At 40.3% G+C, this 25,981-nt stretch overlaps 1 protein-coding gene across 1 annotated transcript in view; it reads left to right on the top strand.

The window, feature by feature from the left end:
• The first annotated feature begins 514 nt into the window (after positions 1 to 514).
• The window catches only part of si:dkey-61l1.4 (collagen alpha-1(I) chain), an 83,015-nt gene continuing 57,548 nt past the window's right edge, over positions 515 to 25,981 (top strand). The window contains exons 1-3 of the mRNA XM_049579179.1: positions 515 to 793; positions 3,364 to 3,471; positions 6,497 to 6,574. Of these exons, the coding sequence (XP_049435136.1) occupies positions 554 to 793; positions 3,364 to 3,471; positions 6,497 to 6,574 (426 nt within the window). The 5' untranslated portion in view covers positions 515 to 553. The remainder of the gene's footprint in view (positions 794 to 3,363; positions 3,472 to 6,496; positions 6,575 to 25,981) is intronic.

Raw genomic sequence — 25,981 nt, 5'->3', positions numbered from 1 at the left:
TAGGCATATGTGTCACCACAGTGTTTCTTTAAATGTGTGTATGTGAGTGTACATGTTTTTCTGACTTTGTGTATCTTTCCTTTAGGTTTTCTGATGAGTTTAGTGTGCTGATGGAGTTGCGCAGCACTCAGAAGGAGGAGAGCAGTGTGGTGACTCTGTTAAACTCCCAGCATCACATCCACCTGCAGCTCCGCCTCGGCCCACAGTCCCTCACCTTCATCTCCACCCAACACAGAGAATACGAGTACATCTGACCACCAGCTAAACACTGACTCCTCTACTGTACTATGATGAACTGTACACTGTATGACTGAATATAGTTAACCAGCTAAAGCAGGATCCTGGTCAGCCTTGTTGTGTCATTTGTAGAGTCACAGGTTACCTAGATTGCATATTTAATTAAGTAAAATGGACATTAAGAAATTAACATAAAGCAAAAATCTGGTATCATACATGTTCCCAAATCTCAGAAATTATGATAGGTAGTATAAAGTCATCATAACCTGAGGAAATAATGGCCAAAAGTTTAGTAAGAGCCCTCACTGATTGCTGAATGTCTCCTTTCTTTGACTTTTTCTCTCCTGCCTCAATCAAATCTAGGTTCACTGTGGAGTCTTTGTGTGATGGTCACTGGCACCATGTATCTCTGGGTGTCTCCCAGCTCTGGCTGGAGGTTTATGTGGACTGTTCTCTAGTAGAGAGGGTGAACTGGGCCTATCCTTGGCAGGGCATCTCCACTGATGGTGTGCTGATGATCGGAGGCAGCCTGGAGGGCTTTGAGATGCCATTTGAAGTATGGAAATATATTTCTTGTTCATGCAACAGCTGCACCACACATTGTAGTGTTTGCTTAGTCCTAACCCATAGTTTTTGCAGAAGAATTAGTTTCACAGATTTTCCCTGCCACATGGTGTCAGTGGAGAAAGCTTGATTGTGTTCCCTGTAACTTAAGTGTATGTAAGTCACTTTAGAAAGATGGATCACCCTTTGTGTTATTTTCTGTAAGTCATCCAGATGCAGGAAGGATCAAGTCTTGCTGAAGAACACATTTGACATAGCAAATTGTGCAAACACCAGCAGAGTAATATTCAAATGAGAAACTGTCAAAAGTGGGAGAGGTGTTCTAAAGATGTACTTTAGTAAAAGTAGCAATACAAAAGTCCTGCCCAGTACATGGCTGGACCATGTATGAAAAGCCAGAGAGCTTTTTTAGGGCTTTCGGGAACTGGCAGTGCTCACTCAGTTATAGACTTCCGCTCTTAAGGCCCAGACACACCAAACCGACAGAGAACCAGTGGCGACACAGGCTCCCTGCTGCGTCACCTGACGTCAACGTGTCTCGGCCAAAAAGTAACACATGAACACACCACAAAGACTACAGCAGAAAGCCACTCAACACGTATATTCTGTGCTGTTACAAGAGGAAATAACTCTTCACACCAACAGATGGCGGTAGTCTGTATTCATCACTCAATGAGGGAAACTGGAAGACCATCTTGACGCAAGTTAGTCAGTTGCACATTAACAACACAATGCAGTGTTGACAAAGTATATTTACCATGCGCCAGTGAGCAATAACACAAACCATCAGGAAATGTTTCTGCTAAAGAACTCAGTGAAAAATTATCTAATGTAATAAGTTTATTTTGATCCTAAACAGGCACATACATAGATGACCCCAGGTGGTGCTGAAGCACCTGCCCTCTGTCTAGATTAGTGACCTCTTTTCAAGACATGTTTTTTTATTCTTTTTTTTTAATAATGTTATATTTTAGTTTTTAAATTTGGCTCATGGCATCAGTTCTTAGTTAAAAGTTTGTTGTATGTCTGGCAACTGCATTTGAGTAGAGCCTCTGCCCTTCCTCTTTAACATGGACAGCCAGGTGAAAGTAGTGTTGCCCAAAGGCTCCACATTGTTTGTCACTGTTGTGAAATCAAGTCACTATAAAAACATTTTAATACAGCCAGTCTAATTTAGGCAATAACCCACCATTAGCAACAAGTTAGCTAGCTTGGCATGAAACCACACTGTCTCCCTTCAGATTAAATGTCACCAACTGCCAGGTGTGAGCCGACTTGCTTTCCCACTTCTGTGCATTTTTGTTTAATCCAAATATCAACCTGAAATAATATTTTTTTGTCTCCTACGTTGCATCTCTGATAATTAATTTAAACAAAAATGACATGCAGTTTGGGGCTGTGCTGCGTCAAGAGCTCAGAGGAGGAGTGCAGGGCTGCTTGTTTCTGTTCTCTGGGATTCTTAATATTTAAATCTTATTTAAATGATTATAACAGTTAGCATGTGGCAGTGCCAAAAAGAAAGGAGGAGAAGAACAAATTAAGAAGCGGACAGGAAAAGATTGGAGAATGAGGAGAAGAGAGGAGAGGAGAGCATACTTAGCTTGATTGTTGCAGCTGAACATAGGTCCACAGTGTAGTTTAGAGGTTAGATTGGTTGGTTTATTATTCATTGATTCAGAGAACAGTTTTACTATTTTGTGTAAAGGTTTGTTGATTGTGATGATTATTTTTTTATAGTGCAATAAAGTGTGCACAATGTGGCATTATTAGACACCTCATATGTAAACTTGACAGACATTTCCACTGCTCAGTCCTGTGCATCATCCACTGTATAAACTCATTATAGGTTTTCTGTATAAAACCTTAATTTAAGAGGTGACTAAGGCTGCAAGATACATGTAGTGGAGTTTCTGTTTGAAATGTAGTAGAGTTAAAGGATAAAGTTCAGAAGCATAAAATGGAAATACAAGCACCTCAAAATGAAATGTAGAACTTGAATGGATGTACTTTGTTACTTCCACTTGTCATTTTTGGTAAAACTCATCATGCCTGATCTGCCACAATGAACCCTTTTAAGGTATTTATTTTTAACATGAGGGATATTTAATCTCTGTGCTTCAGAAGAATTCAAGAGTTCAAGAGTGTATTGCAACTGTTGGTTTGCAGTTGGAAACTCACTGGTACCATGAACTTTTCATGTGTGGCAGTGAAAGAGTCTGCATTAAGTAATTTGACCTGAAATAGCTGTGAGTGAGACCTAATTGAACCCAGAACAAGCAATTCTAATTGCTGTGTGTTCACTGACTGACAGTCTGGATGCCATCCTCTGTGTGCCACACTGCCACAGCTGTGAGACTTGAAGTTATTGTCACAGGGAAGGCATGGAAAGATTCCAGCAGCAGTGACTTTGCACAGGCACTGATCTGGACCTCAGCTGACCCTCCTGACCTCGTCTTGAGTTTCAAGTAGAGAGAAAAGTCTGCGTGGTGAGAGGGGTCTTAAAGCTTCCTGTGGTTTACCTATGGATAACCCCTGACCTTTTCTTCCTATTGATGTCTTTAGGGTGCCGTGAGACAGATGACCTTTGTGATGGGGGATTCAGATGCTGCCAGACACCACTGTACTCTCCATCAGCCTGTCTGCAACATACCAACCTCCAATGCACTCTGGGTAGGAGAGTTAGAGCAAAGAGAAAGAGTTTTTTTCTTTTCTTCTCTTTAATGTTTTGAGGTTTTTTCAACCATGAAGTTGTGTTTACTCATCATGGGGAGTAGCACTCGGAACAGTTGTAGAATGTCCTCTGTGGTTCTGGCCAAGCTTTGCCAAGTCTTAAATAACCCTGATGATGTCATAGACGACCACAAGTTTATAAAAAGCCTGCGTTAGGAACTGGGTGCATGGAGTTTGAAAGACATGGGCATTTGTGTAACAACACATACTATTGGTTGCATTGTGGGAAATGTAGGATCTAGTGTTTCAGAAGTCTATCACTAACTATTATTTTTTTATGCCTTAATATCAATGGAAAAGTTTGCTACTCAAATACCTTAATAGGTCATTCAGACGCAATGGCTATCACACAGACAGACAAACAAACAAACAAACTGCAGAATTAATGTTTTCTTTTTGTTTACTTAAATGTATTAATTTTAGTCACTGTATTGAGTTATGTAGACATAACCAGAGCTCAACAGCAGCAAAAAGAATTAAACAACACTTGTATTCAGTTACACAGTTCATACAGTCACAAATTAATAAATTACATTTTTAAATTGATGTAAAGACACTTTTACGGGGCGTCGGTGGCTTAGTGGTAGAGCAGGCGCCCCATGTACAAGGCTGTTGCCGCAGCGGCTAGGGTTTGAATCCAGCCTGTGGCCCTTTGCTGCATGTCATCCCCCCTCTCTCTCCCCCCTTCACACTTACCTGTCCTGTCCATTAAAGGCAAAATGGCCAAAAAATATCTTTTACAGCTCCTGAAAACATTGTTCCAGATATTAGAATATTTATTATTATTTATTATTAGAATATTTATTATTCTAATATACATATTAATATAAATTGCTGAGAGCATGGCATGAGTTCCAAGGTTTGTTCACATTAATTTTGACCTTCAAATAATTGTTTAGATAATCTGGACTGTTGGCTTGTTTACAACCTGTCAGATCACCTGCCTGCTTGTTTGCTGTACCATCGGACTTCCTCTTGTCAATGACATGCAAATAACAAAAATAAGAGACAAGTTGTAATAAACTGGAATTTCCTTTAACTGTGTAAGGATGACAAATCAGGTATATGCAATGCTGCCATAATAAAGTTAACTTGCAGCTTTAGCCAGTAAACCTCAGTTTTATCTAATAAGGTAAAGTTTTCAGTCTGTTGATCTCACTTCACATATGTCCACTGGACTGAAAAAGCAATTCAATATATTATTCTAGTAGGCCACCAAAAGTTTAATTTGTATTTTCAATATTAATGATTTGAATAATAAAAAAAATAATAATACTTGGCACTGTGTGATGATACGATATTGCCACACAAAAATATTGCAATACAATGCTGTATTGATTTTTTTCCCCCAACCCTGCTACTGGACCATTTAGTGTAATATTTTGTGTACACACATATGACTGTATGCTCAAAGATCTCTCGTGGTTGCAGAGATTAACAATTGTTTAAAAGCTGTTTTATTGGCTGTGATATACTGTCCTTAATTGCTGACTTCTCATTCCTCTTCACCAGCTGGTATGGACCTCAAGTTTTCCAGAAATCTTCTCACCTAAAAACAACAAGCCTTACCATCTGTTGCAGGCCACATTTTGGCCTTAATCGTGGCTCAAAAACTGACATCCACAAAAACGTTTGGTCTCAATTTGAGTTGGAGCATCTGCAGATTGATTCCACACCCTATGTGTTATGATCCACTAAAGTTAGGCATGATAAGAGATGAAGTAGTCCCTGTTTTTGTTATCTTCACTGCCATCTTTGTAAGGGAAACAGGAGGGACAATTCCACTGGGTGCAGCTTGGCTGCAACCTGCTTTTGTTCCGTCCACCACATGGTGTCATACCACAATCGGAGTGTTTCAGAAGTGGAGCATTTTGCCTGCCTGTTTTTGTACATTTGCAGATAGACTTTGCTGATTTGGTCATTTTTCTTTAATATTTGTTCTTCTACCATATGTAGATAAAATTTTTAAATCTATTTTAATTCTAAGTTTTGTTATTATTTCCTATTTTGTTGTCCTTTAGCTTACAGACAGAGTTAATAATGTTAAAAGTCCAGGTATGAACAACATGGATCAAACATTTGTGGCTGTGTTTTAGTTCAGTCAAGATCTTTCTAGTCAAAGAAAACTTCATTTCCATTTGCAGTATTATATTTGGTGGAATGGCTCTGTTCTGGGGCCTCTCTGCCTTCCCTAAGCCTATGCAGAAAGCCTAAGGCAGAGAGAGCATGCCTTTCTGCCCTTTCATGTGTATATTTGGAAAGCCTAAGGCAGTGAGAGCAGCAGCAAAGACCCCCCTGAACAGAACAGAGCAAGCATCAATGATAAACAGAAATGATATTGATAAATCAGACACAACATAAGAAGGAGGAGCTGGGGTGGAGATGGGGAAGCAGCAACAGGAGGCAGGCCAAAGCAGTTTAAGTAAGGCGCCTTGAATGAGATTTACCAGTTGGTTGCATAGAAAGTAATCAGGTGATCTATTCGCTGACTCCCTTTCGTCAATTCACTGATGGAAGGGAATGGTCTGTCAATTGATTGGACTGTTTGAGATCAGCTGATGTAGCTGGGATGTGAGCTGAGCTTATCGTGTCCTGCCTGAACTAACGCTATGCTCAATTTGTTAAAAATACATTTATCCTCATAATAAAATTGTATCTATGCTTTGCATAAAATGTGCATTAGCAGGAGAATTCGATCTGCTCTGTGCAATGCACTGCAGCTCTGTCACAAATAGATGTGTGTATTTTTATTCGTTTCTGGGATGCTTCTGAAACACTCTGCGGCATGTCTGCTGGAATTAGAAGAAGAGAGATCTGCACTCTACTAAGTGCATTTGTCTGAAGATGACTGATGCTCAGTTATGCACAGTTTAATCTACCACATATCCATTATACTTTACTCAATAAAGCCAAATGCTGAGTCTTTCATTTACATTCACACTTTTTATTCTGTTGTCTCATTTAGAACATGCATCCTGGCACCAGGCCCCAGCAGTCGTCTATCAGTACAGAGGGATCTGCAGATAAGGAGTCCATACATCTGGTGAGTCCACAGTAAGGCGCTTGTGCACTGTTGACAAGTAGATGATGAAATGCACTGTTTTCATTCACATTGCATAGACAGTGATTTAGGTTCCTGTCTGAGTGATGGTTCATGTGGGGAAAGTGGTGCTGTGTTGCGGACTTCTTGTGCTTCTACAGTTCTTCTCTTACTACAAGCTTTTGTATAATGGCTCTAACACAGTGAGGGCATAGAAGTGAGAAGTGACTAATGGAGGTAACAATGAATGAATGGCCGTAAGTGTTTTCTGGGAAGTTAATTATAACAAAAGTAAAACATATTTTAGTGATTTGTAGTTTGTCCTATAGCTCTGACTTTAAATTTCCTAATGGGGAAGGGCGGTATTTCATCAGGAGCATGGAAGCAAGGCTTGTATTAGCGCTCTCTACATCACAGCAGCATGTCATGTGTGTGTGCACGTGCAAATGCTGAAGGATGTGTTGGCTCTGATAAACAGCCCCTCGGGGAGGATTATGGTTTGGCCCTGTGTTCATTCATTACCGCCTCTTCTAGCTGCATCCTCAGTGCTGCCACTATCCACCCTCAAATGATATTTGCCAACTTTCCACACTAACAGAAGATGTACTTTTCAGGGTGGTGAGAGCCTAAAGGTTAGTGGTTCAGATGGCTGTGTGGGTTGGGAAAATCGGCCTGGAGAAAGTGGATGATTAAAGATCTGCTTGCATGGATCTATTTTTTGCCTTCACTTCATCTCATACTCTCTTTAGAACATGCTTCATCCAGAGGAGTGTATTCTTGAATTTTGAAATGATGGTGATGCTGATGGTGGGGGAAAATGGTGGTTCTTCCACACTGATGTCAAACTGTCATTCCTATCAAATACAAGTCAACAAAACCTATTCTGATAGTGTCTTTCCCCCCATTTTGTACAGGTCATTGTTGACACTGTTGACTATGGTTGGGCAGTATGACAATGTAAACTGTGACATAGAGTTGGGACTATGGACGATGCCATTGTCGATTCCTGTAAATATCACAGGTTCCGACACACAGGTCAAAAAGGGACAAAGCAGTCTTCTGTGTAAGTTATTAATACTTTGTCCAACAGAAACATTGCATGCAATAGGCTACCTTACACCTTCTCAAATTAACACTGATTTCATAAAATGTCAAACTATTCCTTTAACTTCAGTAAATACTCTGCTTAACTTCTTTTAAATGTGTGGCCCTTTACAGTAGTCAGTATTTAAAGTCTTATTGCTTTCGGAAAAGGTCAGGATATTACCTAAATAATACATCTGCTGGAAACCATGAATATTGATGAAGAGCCATACCTGGTGGTGGTGATGGTTTGCTTGCAAACAGTACTGTCAAGTTATAGTCAGTACTGTTTGCAAGCAAACAGTACTGACTATAACTTGACAGCACTGAAAATGGATATTTGCATTAATTAAACCTCCAGGGAAAACTTAATGGCCTCATTGTTAAATGCCAGGCCGAAATATAAGAAGACTTAAATGCAATGAATGGAAGCAGCACATTGCCGACTGTAAAATCCCTTCTGAGTTTGTCAATGAAATCAATTTCCACAAGCTCTGTCACGAAGGTGAGGGTACACGACCTCTGTTAGGCTATATCAGTGTCTGTGGTGTTGATTTGTAGTTTTACACTATTGAGACTTGTGTTAGTGCCCCTGGGCTTCAACCCAACTGTTTAGAGGTCAGTCAGAGTGTGACAAATACATTGTCACAAGCTCTTTTAGCCCACAGCATGATTCCTGCAACAGCCCAATACAGCCCTGAGCCCTCAAGACCAACAGAGATGCAGGGTACTACAGTGGTTTAGAAATCCCCAAAGAATGGAAAATGATTGAAAATCTTTCAGCTCAGGGAAAAGTTTGACTCTTTATGATGTCCAGTATGTACCAAGTCAGCCTGTTGAATGTTGGAGTGCTCATTAATCCCTTAAGGCCCATTTATGCTCCCTTTACGTACGACAACATATACGTCCGTTTCAAACGATGTTATCGTCACTGCCCACATACTTCCATGTATCCTTTACGTTGGCTCAAAAACTCAAAAACAAACATGGCGACTGTGGAGGAGATATTGATAATGTACCTCTTGCATAAAAGACAAAAACAGAGGGACCTAAGGGGGAGGACACGAGAGAGGGGAGAGGGAGAAATATAACAACAAAAGATGAAATGGGAAAAACCTGTCTCCCTCTTTCATTTTATTTTCAGCATTTCAGGCGAAAAAGTTCTGCCATTGTTATTTCTTCTTTGTGTCTCACTAGAGCTACGTATCGGGTAGTGACAGCAACACTGCCCCCACGGTTTCCAGTGGTACTGCTCCGTTTGGCCTGTATCCGTAAGCTTTATGGAAATGTGCAGAATGACGGACGAAATGAACGCGGAGCACGGACAGAAGGCTCCGTCCGTATCCGGATCCATATTTAACGTTGAGCATAAATGGGCCTTTACTCTCCCCCTTGCTATTATGATAGGGTACTGCCAAGCTGCAGCCTCCAGGGCTGAAAAATGAAACCAACATTGGAGTGCCAAAAACTGCAGTTCCTTGAATGGCCACTTGAGGTTAGCTTCCATAGTGAGTCAATCCCTGTTGACCCCCGTGTTAAAATGCCCAACTCTACAGCAGAAATAAACATATTTACAGCCTGGTACAAAAAACGTTTTTTTTTTTTTGGGTTTTTTTTTGTGTCTATAGCTAACTTCCTGTCGGCTGTGTGCCGATAGTGTCCTCGGGCTCTCAGTCAGATCCACCCCTCGCTCCTCTACAGCTCCAGTCTCTCAGCCAAATATGGTCATGAGCAGTGTTGGGTAAGGGTTACTTTAAAAATAATCAGAGCACGTTACTGCGCTACTTTTTAAAAAAGTAACCAGTTACTTTACTGCGTTACTCCCTGAGTAAAATAACTCAATTACTTTAAAAGTACTTCCAACATTACTCCCTGAGAAAAGTAACTCAAGCACTTTTAAAGTACTTTTGAGTATTCTACATTTCCTATAGGCAATGGACCACAGGGCACTAAGCCTACATTTTTTTGTCTCCAAAATTAAAGTTATGGACCACTTGCCCTTCACTGAGATCCAATTCTCCCATCACAGCCGTCACTTTGACCAGTAGAAACACACAACGATCCGCTGCCGTAGACAACTGTATGACAACAACACCCCAGCGTTTTTAATATTTCCTCTAGGGATGTTACCACACAGAGTAAAAGGGGGAAATGATGGTGTGAAACAGCAGAGGCACTTTGTCAACCCGCTGAGTTAACGTTACTGTCATTAGCATCAAGCTAGCAAACAATGCTACATCCTCAATAACATTAACAAATAGCGGCGGGGCTTTTACTCACCACAACTGCGGAGGCTCCCAGCTTCATTTGAAACAGACTACATTATAGATGGTCCGTTATTTATTAATCCCTCTGTGTGTTTATATATTTACTTTTTATCCGCTCAGTTGTCTTTGTAAAGTTAACATATCACACCGTCATTTCAAACTCAACACTTGTTTCAAATTAAAAGCCCCGTATAACCTCGGCTGAGAGAATACCTCCATTTTCTAAATAGGCTTCTATTCTGAAACATTTGTCAGAACTTCCTGTGGAAGATACAGTAGCTTGATAGTTTACTTATGGCGCTTCAAATGTAGCTCCTGCCATCTGCTGACGCTTTTAGGTGACTACAACAACATGTCGGCTGGCACACGAGCAGACACACAGTGACTCAGATAATAGTAAAAGTAATAAAAATAGGACAAGAATAACCCGATGACATCACACACGCTGTGAAAGACGACCGGGGATAATTGGTGAGTACCAGCGTGTAGCGTGTACCAGGCATAATGCAAGTCCTGAGTCTGAAATATGTCTGTCAGCGAGTCCTACTCCATCTATTTAGACTCCACTGTAGACAACGGCAGCATTTCTTTGACTACGTAGCGAGCCACAAGCACCGTGGCTTCTTTCAAACTGATTGGTTCTAATAACGGAGATAACATTAAACCTAACGACAGCCGTTACTGTTTCGGAGCTTAAGTAAATGTACTTAAGTATTTGATTACTCAAACAGCAAACTAACGCGTTAGCTTACTCGTTACTATGTTACTTTGTAACGCGTTATACCCAACTCTGGTCATGAGATGCTGAATTTGTGCATTAAAATTAATATTTTATCTTTATTAATGTAAACTTACACATGATGTCTGGTAATGCATTGAAGAGAAGTTTTGTGTACCTGTGCATTAGAGATGCAAATCTTGCGGATATATCCGTGGTGGGTAGGCCAATAAAAATTAACATTCTAATTAATTTCGGGTGGATTGCGGGTGGACTGTACCCTCCGTAAAACAGGGCACAAGAGGACTTGACTTACTTCAAAGACTTTTATTATAGCAACAGAGCAAACAATATTAGGCTCGAGTAATTTTTACATCAGAAATGTGACCACATTTGAAAGTAGCCTATAATCTTGTCATTGTTTAAGTCAAGAAAATGTGCCTACATGAAAAGTGAATGAGCACGAACGGCTGGACTTAATTTAAATGTAAATACGATAACTTAATGTTTGGCGCGGGTTGGGTGCGGGTCTCTAAATTTTAGAAGATAATTACGTCGGGTGGGTGGTGGGTGGATGATTGATGAGTGCACAAGGATTCGGGTGCACTCAAACGCCATCCGCGCATCTCTACTGTGCATACTATAACAGGGTGTTGCAGAGAAACTGACACCATATTTTGCAAAAAGCATCAAAACTTGAAAGGGTGATATATATACATGTATCGACTCATAGGAAGTTTTATCATGCAAATTATTGGTGCGCAGATCACTACTAGGTGGATGAGAGCAGTGAGACTGAAAAACAATACATCAGAGGGCCTTAAAACCATAAGAATGAACTAAAAGAGGCTAAATCCTGTGTGAAGCTGAGAGGAACTGTATAGTCAGTTGATGACAGCTCTCAATAAATTCATGATCATTTGCTCTGTTGTTAATATGAAAAACAAGTGCAGCTTAAAACAGTTAATTTGCAATGTGGACAAATTTAGTACTATGACCTCAAGGAATGTTTGGATGAGCAACTCATCATTTTGCTTGTATCTGTGAGCACATACACATGAGGCCTGTACTATGAGGCCAGCTCAACTTACTCAGGGTATATTTTCATTATCTGGCTTGACTAATCCTAACACTGGCCGTCTGGATGACCAGCACAACAAAGCTGGTTGTTAGTTCAGTCAACTCTGGGTTTTCCTATCCAGCCACAAGTGAAACATTGAAAATACTATCCAGAAATTCACCGTTGGCCAAGACTTAAATTAGAGTAGGTATCACTAGGCTATATCTGACATTAGTATAGAGTATTTAATTAGCATAGAGTATTTATGCTAGTTAGTTGGGTGATGATTAATATTTCACATAGTAAATAATGCCAGACTGTTTCCGCTACTGAAGGGTGGAAAAGTAGCCTAGTTAATGACTGATGAGGTCTATCTGACCCAAATGTTGCATTTATAATAATGGGAGCCATTTAACAGTGTGTGGACTATTTTTCTAATAAAATCTTTTTTTCCTCGTTCTCACCACACATGTGTCTCAGGTTATTTTGAGCTGCAGTGATGGAATCAGAGTGTAAAATAGCAACACTGTCACTGTGGGCTGTGCTAAAGTCATGTCTTTAGTGTGTGAACAATCTCTGTGTTTTTTAGAAGCTGTTTTAAAATCAGTGGGAAAAAAACAAACAAACAAAAAAACACAGCTTTGCAGTACTGAAAACCCAGACTTGACCCTAAAGTTACCTCACTAACTCCTAATCCTGCTCTGCAGTACAGGCCTCGGGACGCACAGGCACACAGGTGACACGACAGATCTTACTGCCATCTAAAGAGGACAGTAATGCAGTGTGGTGCAAGCAAGCTATGTTATTACGGACAGTTGGCACTAATGTGCAATAGACAGTAAAACCATGAACGGGCTGACTTTTAACCACATACTCTTTAATTATTTCAGGTTTATGAAAATGTATAATTATATTGAAGTAAAACAAAATGAAATACATTTGCACTGTGCGCCAACTTCTTCTATTTACAGTACATGTAATTATTTATTACATGTATTTTATTTGAGTCAGTTTAATTAACTGTCAGTACTTAATAGTGCCCATAGTGAACTTGTCATATGAAATTGTGGTATCAGTAAGACATATTTGAACCCTGTGATGCTGTGTTGGGTGGAGAGCCAGTGCAGTATACATTTAGCTATGAGGTCAGAGTGGCTCCATTCACTGCAAGTCGAGGCAAATCTGTGTCAGACATCAGCTCTCCAGATGTAACATTTTACAACACTGAGCCATTTCACATCCAACTCAACTGTAAGTGAGCATTATTAATTGCAGATTGCATCTCACACTTCTTTGATCAAAACTGTCATTTATTCAGATACATTAAATCTCTCTTTTAATGCCTCCGTGCTGGCGACAGTCATGACCGGAGGCATTATGTCTTCTGTCTATGTCGTCTGTCAGTCTGTCTGTTTGTCCATCCCATTCATGAACGTGATATCTCAAAAACACCTTAAGGAAATTCCCCCAAATTTGGCACAAGTGTCCACTTGGTCTCAAGGAAGAATTGATAAGAATTTGGTTGTCAAAGGTCAAGGTCACTGTGACCTCACAAAACAAGCTTTTTGGCCATAACTCAAGTATTTGTACGCTAATTATGACAACGTTTGACTCAAATGTCATGATAGGATAAAATGATGGCATTTTATATCCAAAAGGTCAAAGGTCAACTTGCCTATGACATCATAATGTTAGGCAAAAACATTTTTCTGGTCATTATTGTGTGTTTTGGAAAGAGGCACAAAAGGAAGTGATTGGGTCGGTGCCACGTGCAATTACATAATTGCAGAGGTTTGTGTACTTGCATGGCTGTTTGTAGAAACCACCGCAAGAAGCATGCACCAGCCCTTAGTCTTTGGCTCTTACATGCAGTCCTCTGTCAGTAAATGGCCTGCCGTCTCAGTATAGGGATGTTGAGCAGTGCCCGCCTGTGGCATAGCCAGTATAGGCGAATGCTAAGGGCACTGTCATCTGTGGGGGGGAGCCACAAATGGGAGAAGAAAAAAAACTCAAAATGGTAATCTTTTACTATTTTTCAATTATGCTATACTTTTTACTTCTATTATTTTGAAGTATTACATAAGCCTGCTGCCTCCCGGCCCCCCTCCCCAACTCCTTACACTTAACCTGCTCTCTTGGGGAGCTTGGCAAGTTATCTGACATGTGAACCCCAAAACACGCTGTATTGTTATCATGTTAAAATGACAAAGCTCTCTAAACTACAATTATACTACTGAGAAGAGTGTATGTGGAGAGAAAAAACATGAAAAAATAAATATATAACCAACAAATCCGTGTTGAAATCAACAGGAGGAGAGCTATTTATCGTTACCTATGAGCAGCCGGTGGCCACAACGTACAGCTCACAGGGGATGCATTGATTTACATTGTGAGGTTTTCAAGCTTTATACAGTAAAAATGAGTACAGTATTTGACAAAGGTAGATTATAACGTTCTCATGTGTGTTCAGTATAATCTTGAAAAATGTAGCTTTTGGTAAGAAACAAATACAGCTGTTTGAAGGAGAAATTTGTTGATGTTTTCACAGCACTGTAAAACATATATTAGAGGGGGAATTGCATCATATATCATTGTTATATCATATATATATTGATGTATTATATATCGTAAAAAGGCTTTGTGCTTATTTGTTAAAGATGTTTCATAAATGTGTAGTAATGAATTTGTGCTAATTCAGAGGTAGTGTAATAAAGGACTGAAAGACTTTAAATTGTATTTTTTTTTAATTGTGTAGATATCTGTGTTTTCCTGGAACAAAAGAAGAATAAATAACAAAAAAACACAAGTAACAAGCACCGGAGGACGCTAACCTAGGGCACAAAATGTGCTAGGACCACCACTGATGTTGCAACAGGGTCAGTTAAAGAGGCAGAGCGCAGACCAACTCCTCTGAGCACCCTTTTCATGAACAAGTTTCCCCCATTGGTGAGTTAACTGGAGGGTAAATCCACCTGAACTCACTTTACAATATTTAAGGAGCTGCACAACAGCTTCAATACAGCAATTTTTAGCCCCACTAGCAGCATGGGTCTTGGGATGGTAATGCCAGTCAGTTGGTCCCTCCACTTAGTTCACAGCAACTGAAGGGTCTCAGAGTGGCTTTCAGGGAACAGTCCTAAATGTATCCATGTCTTGCAGAAACGTACAGTGCCAACTAGTGGTGGGTGATACCACAAAATTTGCTTTTGATCAGACACTAAGTAATATAGGGCCAAAATCATCAATATTGATACAGACATGATACTTTTTATTATGTACCTGAATATTCCTTGTCTGAGCCTCTCTACACAGAGTCTGCCAGTGAACTGTGTGTGTCAGAGGTCTGGATGCTGAGGTTTTTCTCTCCTCCGTACTTTTTGTTTGCAACTCCAGGTTCTCTTTCTCATATTTTTCCTCTTTCATTAATCTATCACTGCTAAACATTTAGCTCAACTTGTAAATTAACATTATCCACTGCAGACAGCTATCACAGTATTTTTGACACAGTGAGGGCAAATGAAGCCCTTATGTGGGCTACACTTTCACTAACCATTCGTGTCTTTTTAAAACTGCCATCAGTAACTGTACAGTGGTAATCAGATGAGTTATATTTTAGGCTACACAGAAACAGCCATCATTCAGAATAAATCATGAAGGCCTCCATTGTGACTGTAGCCCAAGAAATGCAGAGCAGAAAGATAAAAACCCACAACAAATGTAGTGCATATCGGCATATGTACAGAGGTATGAGGTACCATATCCCAGATGTCTGTGCTCTTTTCAATTGGCAGTGCCTATCCATCATTTCAGACCTCAGCCCAGTTAGATCTAAGATCATACTCTGTGGCCTGTAATTTGGTGAAACCAACCTCAGCTAAATACTGAGTGTGTGAGAAAAGAAAACTAGTACCAGTACATATATGTGAGCAGCTGCTGAGCCTGTGTCCTTTTCACACCCTACGTAAACCTTCCCTGAGAAAACTGAACATGTCCTAGCCCCATGTTGTAATAGAAACCATATGTGATACGTTTTGTACTTAGTATGGCTAGTGTTGACAGAGTCTCCTATAGAGCTTGTGACTCTGTCATGAATAGACTGTGTATTTGTGGTGGACTTAGACGTTTATTTGTTGAGGGACTTCAACACAACATATAGCCCCCATCTAATGTGGTAGAACTTGCTGAAAGCATTCAGCTTCAGTATGGTTTACATCCTTAAAGTCAGGGAGGGAATTTAAGGGGTGAGACCAGTTACATCAAGTACGTGGGGTATGGAGTCTTTCATCCATATTATATGGAAGATAAGAGTCCCACAGGCTGAAACAAGTGTAATAGTAGGTTTCAGTGAAGAGTCCACCCTACTCTCTACCTTGTAACTAGCTTGTTTCATACTAAATTCACCAGTTTGTTCAGTTGCACCAACTTCTCTTGCGGTACGTTTTTGTCAACTATAAACAAAACATTGTTGCAGAATAACGTTTCATCTTGTGCAACATTTAGGTAAAATTGGAGAGAAAGCCACCTCTATAATTGGGAAATGAATAGAGCTGGTTTATTTCAAAAGAGAAGGTTATGTATGTGATCATACAACCCAATCCCCCCAAAAATCTTTGCATGGTATATTTATGCAAACCACAGATATATTACGTTTGTACATTATTTTCTCAACAACACTGTAGTGGAGGTCTGATACGGTTTAGGCACTAAAACCACTTTGTTCAGAAGATCACTTTTTGGCTTAAAATACCCACTTTGGTGGGTCAAAAGTCACTGGAAAAGCAGTGACGGACTGGTGAAAAACACACAGGCTTGGTGCAATAAACACCGGTGGAAACACAGCAGGGGGTCATCAAAAACAACTGGTTTTGTTGTTTGTTGGTCTTGAACAGTAATCTGCAGCTTGGCATGTGTCTTGCTTAGGTGTCATGGCATCCACCATCCCTTCCACCCCCTCCACCACTTTTTTTTCTTTTTCTTTTTTTTTTTTTGGTGGTCGTGTGTGGATAAGCTAACATTTGAAATGTGGTATTTTAATGTTTAATTTTTATGAAGATGGCTGTTCCAAAGTACGTCACCCAGAGTAAGAACACTGACAATGTCACTTTATTCCCTCACTGGCCCTCACACACTTTTACCATAAATACACAACTCTTCCCTTTCTACAGTGCACAAGGTCCAGTTGCTCCAAAACCTCAGTTTCAGTAAACAATATTTGCAGTCATTCAGCAAATGATTCCCGACGAGCCAGTGTGGCTGTCTGTCCTAGGTGGGTGGGTGTGGGTGTGTGTGTGTGTGTGTGTGAGAGAGAGGCAGTCTTCTGAGGTCCAGCACAGTCTTACATTTGAAGGGAGAGAATGATTAGACAACAAGCACCAGCTGTGCTCATCAACTCACCTGGCACTGCTCTTATGAGTCTTCCCCACAAGTCTCCCTCCTACAGCTGAACGCAAACCATGCTTACCCCCTCAGAAAGTTCCTCATTTAACTAAAATATTCTGCCAAAGTCAACACCTGAACAGTTATGCACCCAAGTAGTTTCAGTTCCCATCTCAAGTGAGTGCAGAATAATCCAAGTAACAGTATCTGAGCAGATCAATACTGATTACCAAATCTACATTCCCAGTGCTCTAAATGGGATGACATATCACAATGTAGGCTACTGTGTGAAGAATAACAAATAGATTAGCCAGTTTGGGGTCACTTTAAGTGTTTTTATATGAAGGGACGGATCACAGCATAGACTGATGCCTCGTTTCCATGCATGTGGAGACGAATCAACAGAGGTCCATTAATTCCTGCAGGAATATGCATGATATGCGATGTGCCTGTGAAGCTTTTCCCCTCTGTAATACTTCAGTCCAGAATTTGCTGAGTACAAAAAATTTAGTGTACGCTTGTTGCCATGCAATAGTGGTCATGTTTTTGTCACAATAATGTTCTAAGCACATATTCCAAACTACTGGATGGTGAAAAACAGACAAAATTAGTCTCTCCCCCATGGCTACAGGTAGTTTCTGTCAGTTTTCTATCCATCTGTAAAGAACTACACTTACTTGCGCTGAACACAAGATGCTTCTTCCATATATTTATGGATCTACGGACACTAGTCACATACATTAGTGTAAACGAGCTGTGAGCCTTCTGTTTGTACTCTGAAAGCTTACGACTATGGACAAAACAAAGCAGTGCCATCTGAGATTGTGGGGGCAGCGTAGTGTAGCTCAAGTGAGATACGATAGTAGAAGAAGAAATTCAAAAATGGTGGAATGGAACAAAGTGATAATATAGTGAAAAGAATTCTCTGTCCACATCGCAATGTATTTAATGACCTCACAGACCACGGCTGTCTCTTTTAAAAGGTACATTATTACGACCTCCACTGTTACCACGTTTGTTGTTGTGTGAAGCTTTTGATTCTGCCGTCTATTGCCATTTATTGGCTAGATCTATACCATCATAAGGGTCTCATGGAAGTATGAGGGCAGTGATGTTAACAACATTTGAAAGGGATGTATCTATTTTCGTACATAAAGGGAGTGTAAATGAGTCCTTGGATGTGCAGAATACAGTCAAACCCTGTTTCATTAAAATATACTGTAAAACTTTGCACATTGTGTGCAACATTTTAGGTTTTTCAAATATTTTATTCATGCATCACAGTGATGCCAGTGTTTTTAGTTTTGAGAATTCATGTATTTCATATTTTTGAGTAGTGTCATACCGTACATTCTCACTAAGATTTCTTTGTCTCAATATGCTCCCATGCAGCCACTACAGTGTATTTTGCATATTTAACATTTTTCATCCTACAGTAATGAGCACATTCTTGTATCAAAAATCTGTGATAGTACTCTGTTTAGACGCACCCTCTGCCTTACATTCTCTTCACCTTTTGATCTTGCAATAGGTTATGGATGATTTGATTTTAACATACATGGAGAGATGCCAGTGGGGAAAGATGTTTTAAAATACCTCTACTTTATAGAGATAGCAGTAGGTCATGAAGCTTTGATGTGACATCAGCACTATCTCTCCTTTGTACAGGAGATATGCATCCATCCACCTCAGAGCTGTGTGAATAGTTTGGGGTATAGTAGCATGTAGTGTGGTGCGTATGACAGCGTAGTCCTGGGTGTGTCTCTGTTGGCTCTATGAGGGACCTCTGGAGGAGGGGAAAAGCCTGCAGCTCCTGCCCTGACAGGACCAGCAGACTGCATATGGGCTCTGGACTCTGCTTGACTCGAGCACAGCTGCAGTGAGTGAGGACATGCTGTAGACATGTGGATTATGTTAACCTGCGTGCTGGGCTGCCTTTGGATGCTGGACCCTCTCCACATGGGACTGACTGTGGAAGGGCAGCAGACAGATATGGTATGTACTGTGAGGGATGGGTCAGAATGTCAGTGTTAACAGATCAGACAGTGCATGGATGCAGGCTGAGGTAGTATGAATGAGTAAGGAAGTGAGTCACAGTGAACACACTGCATCCTTCTTTTGACATATGTTTCCTAGGTTTTACGTTTTGATCATTGCACCAGATCATGTTTCAGGTGTATCTAAAATGACATTTTTGTTCTTGACATGTTGGAGTTAATTTAGCTTTTTTGTAGTTGTCCTTTGATACTCTAGCCAGTAGTAAGCACCCTTTATTCATAGAGGCCTGTGTAAATCGATCCATATGAAGCATGTTGCTCTCTGCCAGCACATATGTGCAATTGTTTTTTTTTTTCTTTTCTTTTGTCTCTGATCAGATGTTCTCTGATGTTCTTAAACAGCATGCACAGAGCAAGAGCATGTGAGCTAAATTGAAAACTTGTTGCCGGAAATTCTCTGTCCAGGCAAAACAACAATGTGAGGGCAACTAGTAGACCTCAGATGCTGCTAGTGCCTCTTGGCCTCTCTGCTGACCTTCCCTTCGCGCTGTGTACACACATCTTCTTACACAACCCTCCTCCTCTTCAACATGGTGTTTCCGCAAAACCACCCTGCTCCTAATGTATAGCTCCAGATGATGGAATTTGTTTGCCCAGCTGTGAGGTTCAGCAGAGATCATTTCCTCACCCAAAGATACAGGACTTGATTTACTGTTGCTCATACCTCACAAAAGTTTTATCTCAAATGAAACTTTTCTGATATGCTGTATAATCATCACCAGCAGTCAATGTATGCCTGTCAGGTAAAGAACCTTTGGTTTACTAGACAGAAATTGTATATGTTTTTGCCATTTTTGCAATTACATTCAGGTAAATGTGTTACTTGCAAGTTACATGCCTGAGTACTAAAAGTACTGATTTACCAGAATGAGTTAATGCTACAGTTGTATTATTAAGACAAGCTGGGATTTACATTTTCTGTCATACCTGTAGTTCAGTTCATTTGGTCCAGACAAAGGAAAAAAAAAAATCTTTGTGGGAATGCACAATAATATCGGCACGCCATTGGCAACAGTCGCTGTTGGCTTTGAAATGAACTATTGGAATCACCCAACATGCTTTTTCTTATTTTGGTTTAGCAAAAAGGACGGAATAGGGGGAACCTCTGCTAAACCAGGAGTTGTGAACATGAAGTTATATGACTTATCAGGTAACTTATTCATTGGACAGTTTTTGTGACATTACACCTTGGGATCAGTGTGTTTCAGTCACATTATAACGAGGAACTGCCAAAATACAGGTAGGTGGGACAAGCACAACACACTGGTGGTCTTTGTCCACTTATTTGGCCCACACCATAGTTCAACTGACGTCTTTTACAACCAAATGAACCAAACAAACGGGTGTGCACATCAGCGTTTGTTTGAAGTACCCTAATAGATACTCCAGTGATTTAATATTAATAATATAAGAACGAGATATCCTGACTTTTAGGCCCTATGTTGGGTCAAACTCCAAAAATGCTGGATCCTACATTTTTCATGATGCAATGACCATAATGTTAAAACACAATCTTTGGTACCATCATTAGACCCTCCCTGCGTAGTAAATGCCCACATCTCTAAAACTCCACAACCCCAGTTTGTAACAAAGACTTTATGTCATTTACAGGCCCAGTATGTAGGATTTAAGCTCAACAGGAGGTCTGCAACCAGGGTGTCTTCAGAGTTACTGCAGTGGGGCCACAAATTATTGTTTGATAGTTTAATTTAAGGTTTACTTGAAGTTTTTTTTTTTTTTTTAACACGAATCCAACATACTTACAAAAAATATATCTGCCTGCTCATAAAAACAATCCATCTAATTTACAGTACATGACATTAATGACAGGCTAACTGTTACCAATGAATCCTTTTGCAGTTGTATTAGCTAGCTAACACTAAATCACTATGCGGCACTTATTCATAACTACGAGATGAGCTGGCAAGCTAACATTTATGTACACTTGAAACATATCGGCCATTTAGCTGTATTATTATTCTCAGTGTATGGACATTCTTGTGAGGCATGATGGATGTCTTGTAGCTTTTCAGGCAAGAAACTCTAAAGCACCTTCCACCACGGGTGAAATGGGTGAGGTTAACACACCAGGCCATGCTACTACTGCTGACTTAGCGGCAGCAATCAAGTACAAACGAGAAAAGACCCAAAAATACTCAGAGAATGATCTCAAGTGCAACTCAGTTCTGTGTCTCTCTTTGAGCTAAAAACCTGAAAAAACATTGAAGACCCCCAATTTAGGGGATATATTGGCAGACATAGAATGTAATAATCATAACTATGTTTTCATCAGTGTACAATCATCTGAAACCAAGATTCTTTGTGTTTTTGTTACCTTAGAATGAGGTGTTTCTATGCTGAGTCTACCTTGCTGTGTCTACAAATCAAATACTGGCTTTAGATAGGGTCATTTGTGTTTTCACGCTGGCCACTGTAGTTCTCCTACATGCTTGGCACACAGGAGAAGTTTCATTTGGTTGCAATTTGCAACCTCACCGCTAGAGGTCATTAAGTGCTGCACAGCAGACCTTTAAAGATAAAGTTTGCCACTTTTTATATGGATGTCCAATCAGTGTTGACTGATGTTGATGTTGTCAATGAAGATAAATGTAGTGTAATGTAGCAATAAATTCCTCAGTGTGTGCCAAGATAGCAGCTGCAAAATTTGTAGTGTTCCTACAGGTTGGAGTTTGCCTCCAGGTTGCCAGGGGGCGTGCTCTGGATGCAGCTGAAAACAGATCTTCCTTGTTCTCTGCACTTGTATTGCTAGCTAACTAGCTAGCTATGTTTCCAGCAGTGAAAATGGCATACCAAAATATGACTGCAGAGGATGCTGTGGACGAGGATACATTTTATAGTGTTTTAGCTGGCTTGGAGATTCAGGCTTATTTATTTAAGCCAGAATATACCGCTGAATGGTAAATGGACTTGCACTCCAGTAATGCCTCTCTGGTCCTCCAACCACTCAAAGCACTTTTCAAGCACAAAGCACATTCATCACTGGTGGTTGGGCTACCACACAAGGTGCCTTCTGCTACCCAGTTAACATTTACACATACTCAAACACCAAAGGCACAGACATCGGCAACAATTTGTGGCTCAGTATCTTGCCCAAGGATATTTTTGCATGTGGACTGGAGGAGTCAGGGATCGAATTGCCAATCTTCCAATGTATGGATTATACCTCCTGAGCCACAGCCACCTAAGAAATGCAGAGGCAAGCCCAAGGCTGTGGTTGCTGTGCAAGAGGATGTGGCAGGTGAAGACCCTCCAGAACCTGAGCTGCAGAGAATAAACACCAATTGGTTGTACCTTTACTCAAATTGCCCTCTGATGCCAAGAGAAACTGAATCATTCTGCTGTCATGAATTTCAGCGTGGGCAGTTTTTATTGTATGCTGTCACCAATGCCAACCCTCAGAGAGCCCACATGTGTGTTGCTGTGCATTAAAGGTTTACTTCTCACTTGGACAGTGGTGTGCTGGTGACCTTCTTCAGGATCCCATAAACTGAGAAAATAACTAAGACCAGCAGGGCCAAGAGGGCAGATGACCAGTGAGTGAGTGTTTTTGTCACCCAATGGTATTGTAGGCTATTTTATAGAGTTGCCTCTTAGAAAAGTGTCTTTGTTCACACTGGTTCAGATAATGGAGCCTACATTTTTTGGTTATGTTACCTGCAGAAATGTTGGCACAACTTAGAAACCTTGGCTACACATAGTTTTAGCTATGGGCATCAGAAACTTTCGTACAATACATCCTGGTATTTGTTAGGATTAGGGCTGTCTAATGATTTTTTAAAGAATTAATATTAATTGCTGAATTTCAGAAGTTAATTGCAATTAATCACACTTTTTTATCGCTGGCTCAAAATCCCATTATTTTGCATTGCAAAGCAGTTTTGAAGTCCAGGTTAACAAGCTGATGAAATTCTTAACAGAGTGTTTTGATTGGGAATCGAATGAATTCAAAAGATTTACTTTATGATCTTGAATTTTGGGCGGCACGGTGGTGTGGTGGTTAGCACTGTCGCCTCACAGCAAGAGGGTTCCTGGTTCGATCCCAGGTGTGGGAGCCCTTCTATGCGTGTCAGCGTTGGTTCTCTCCGGGCACTCTGGCTTCCTCCCACAGTCCAAAGACATGCAGATTGGGGATTAGGTTAATTGATAACTCTAAATTGTCCATAGGCATGAGTGGTTGTCTGTCTCTATGTGTCAGCCCTGCGATAGTCTGGCGACCTGTCCAGGGTGTACCCTGCCTCTTGCCCGATGTCAGCTGGGATAGGCTCCAGCCCCCCCGCGACCCTCAAGAGGATGAAGCGGTTAGATGAATGAAGCTCTTGAATTTTTAGATTTATTTCTTTTAGGGCTGTCAAGAGATTAAAAGAATGAATCTAATTAATGACATGCTCTGTGATAAATTAATCTAAATTAATCACAGACATCACCTTTTGCTATGAAAGTAAAAAAATTAAATTTAAATGAATTTTGGCAGATGTGTGGTAGTGGAGCTGCTGGATTTTGGACACAATTGTTCCCGTTCTCTACCACCGAAACTGGTCTGCAGGCCATTGCAATCCATTTTGCAAGGGTGTTAGTTAGTCTGCTTGACGAGGCTGGCTGCTAGCGCTAGCATCAGAGGCTGTTCTAGCTCAAATGGTGCAAAAATTCCTTACTGCAGAAATTGCAGATCGTGGTGCTCCTATCAACAGTTCCATCTGGGCATTTTTTAAATGTAAACATTCCATTCACGGGGCCAAGCAGCATCGTCTTGTCTGCCTCCATCTTGTGACAAAGCCACTGTGGCCTTCAATGACGCAATGGGTCAAAGGGCACTCCAGAATGCGAATAATGAGCAGTAATTTTTTAATGCGTTTTTTTTTTTTTTTTCTGTGATCAAATAATCAAAAGTAACGAGTTATTTTCCCCTAGTTAGGATCTTTTCTATCTATCTACCATACACTATTTAAGTTATTTCTTGCCACACCAAGAAATAAATTCTTTTTCTTGGTGTCCTTGACATCTGACCAGTGGAGGACGCATATATACATACATGTACACACTCTCACACATCATCTGCTGTGGTAACCCTTTCATCTCTCCAGCTGCAGGACTCATAAAAGGAGCTGATATAAATAAATTTTCCAGCTTGGTTTCAAGCCTTACTGCTAACAAACAAAGTGTTATTACTCCTTATCCCCGTAGGTGGCGCCAAAGAAAACAAAACCAGAATCTTCAAGACTGTAACCCTAAATCGTTTTTGATTTATATTGAGAGCTTTTACTTAATGTTACTCAAAGGCTTCATAGATAGCCTAATGTCTGTTTTATCTACTGTAATTTCATTGTGGCAGTTAAACAAATCCAGAGCAAAATATAAATATTTTAAAGTGTTATTACATTTTCCTCCTGAAATCTACTCTGAATCCACCCTCCCGCTGTGATCACGATTTTTTTGGACCAAAGATATCCCACTCCTGCCTAGAAGTTTTGAACATCACATACCGTAGGTCTGACTGGATTACATGATCTAATCTGATTGACAGTACACCCGAGAAAAGCATGTTGTGAGGCTGGCTTGGCTTCCTGGCCTTGGAGCCGGTGGGCGGTGTTGATGAGGTTATCGGAAAACTACCTGCACCTGGATAGATGTACAGACAATATGTGCATTCTCCTGCCTCTGCCCATCTGTTGTAAACTCTTGTGGTTTAAACACAGAAATGCTGTATCTGATCAACTTTATCAATTTCCAAACTCAAACTGCCAAACCCCTATCATAAATCTCAAATATCAATGTTCAATTCAAATAAACAGTACTTCATTTATTTCATCATGTCAAAATCTTCTAAGCATGTCCACAGGTATCTTTCATGTTTGTACACAGCAGTTTATTGGTAAGGTGGTTGTCTGTTAATGCAAAGATTGACATTTCAAATTCCATGTCTGCCCTCCTGCTTGTGATCTGAATCTTTGTTTTTTTTAAGGATAGGTTTTGACACTTCTCACATGATAGCAGTATTTGTGTATAAGTTACAAGACATGCGATGCATTCCAGATCCCGAATGACAAAATAGTTCAGTACTGATGTGGTTATGCGATACGTGTTTTCACGCAAGGTCGTAAGCAACATCAAATGTTTCTGAAAGTAGATTCATAATCCTCAACAGAGCATCAGCATATAGTGATGACCACAATGAATCATTTTAATGAAAGTCAAGAGTTTTTCTTCTTGTCAACTAAATAAGTTACAAGTAGTCAAATGCTCCAAAATCCACTTGGACCCTGATCATACCCACTTGCAGCTATCTATTTTTTATAGTATTGTTTCATATTTTATGGTATTTTCTTGTATGTTTATGTTTTTCGAGTTTTGCAATACTTGCATTTATTTTCAATTTAATTTCCTACCATTACTATGTTTGTCATGCACTAATACACCAAAGCATGTGTGTCCTATATGAAGACTTCTGTAATAAGAAACAGGATTCTGATCCTGATGTCACACTATGGAAGCTTTAAAGAGACACTGTATATAGTTTTGAATGCAGAGTATATCTGCAACTTTAGTGTGGTCATAGTCTTTATGCTAGTGTTGGTTGAGGATTTGATTTGACAGTGGTCCCAGTCTGTCAAAGCGATAGCGATGAGCAGCGTGGGGAAGATTACCTGGACAAATAGGCTCAGGTGCAGAGCGATCAAGTGTCTGCTGGCTGGGAGAGCTGCAGCAACAATGGCAGCTTGTCCAGGATAAAGGAGCATTGTGTGCTGCTGAATAAGGGGAATTTGTGTCTGTGCTGCCTCTGTATTCTGCCTCCTCCTCATGCCACTCAGCTGCACATCACTATCTTCTCAT

Source organism: Epinephelus fuscoguttatus, linkage group LG6 (genome assembly GCF_011397635.1).
Source record: "Epinephelus fuscoguttatus linkage group LG6, E.fuscoguttatus.final_Chr_v1".
NCBI lineage: Eukaryota > Metazoa > Chordata > Actinopteri > Perciformes > Serranidae > Epinephelus > Epinephelus fuscoguttatus.
The sequence above is the reverse complement of the archived record's forward strand: the minus strand, read 5'-3'. Positions and strand labels throughout refer to the sequence as shown.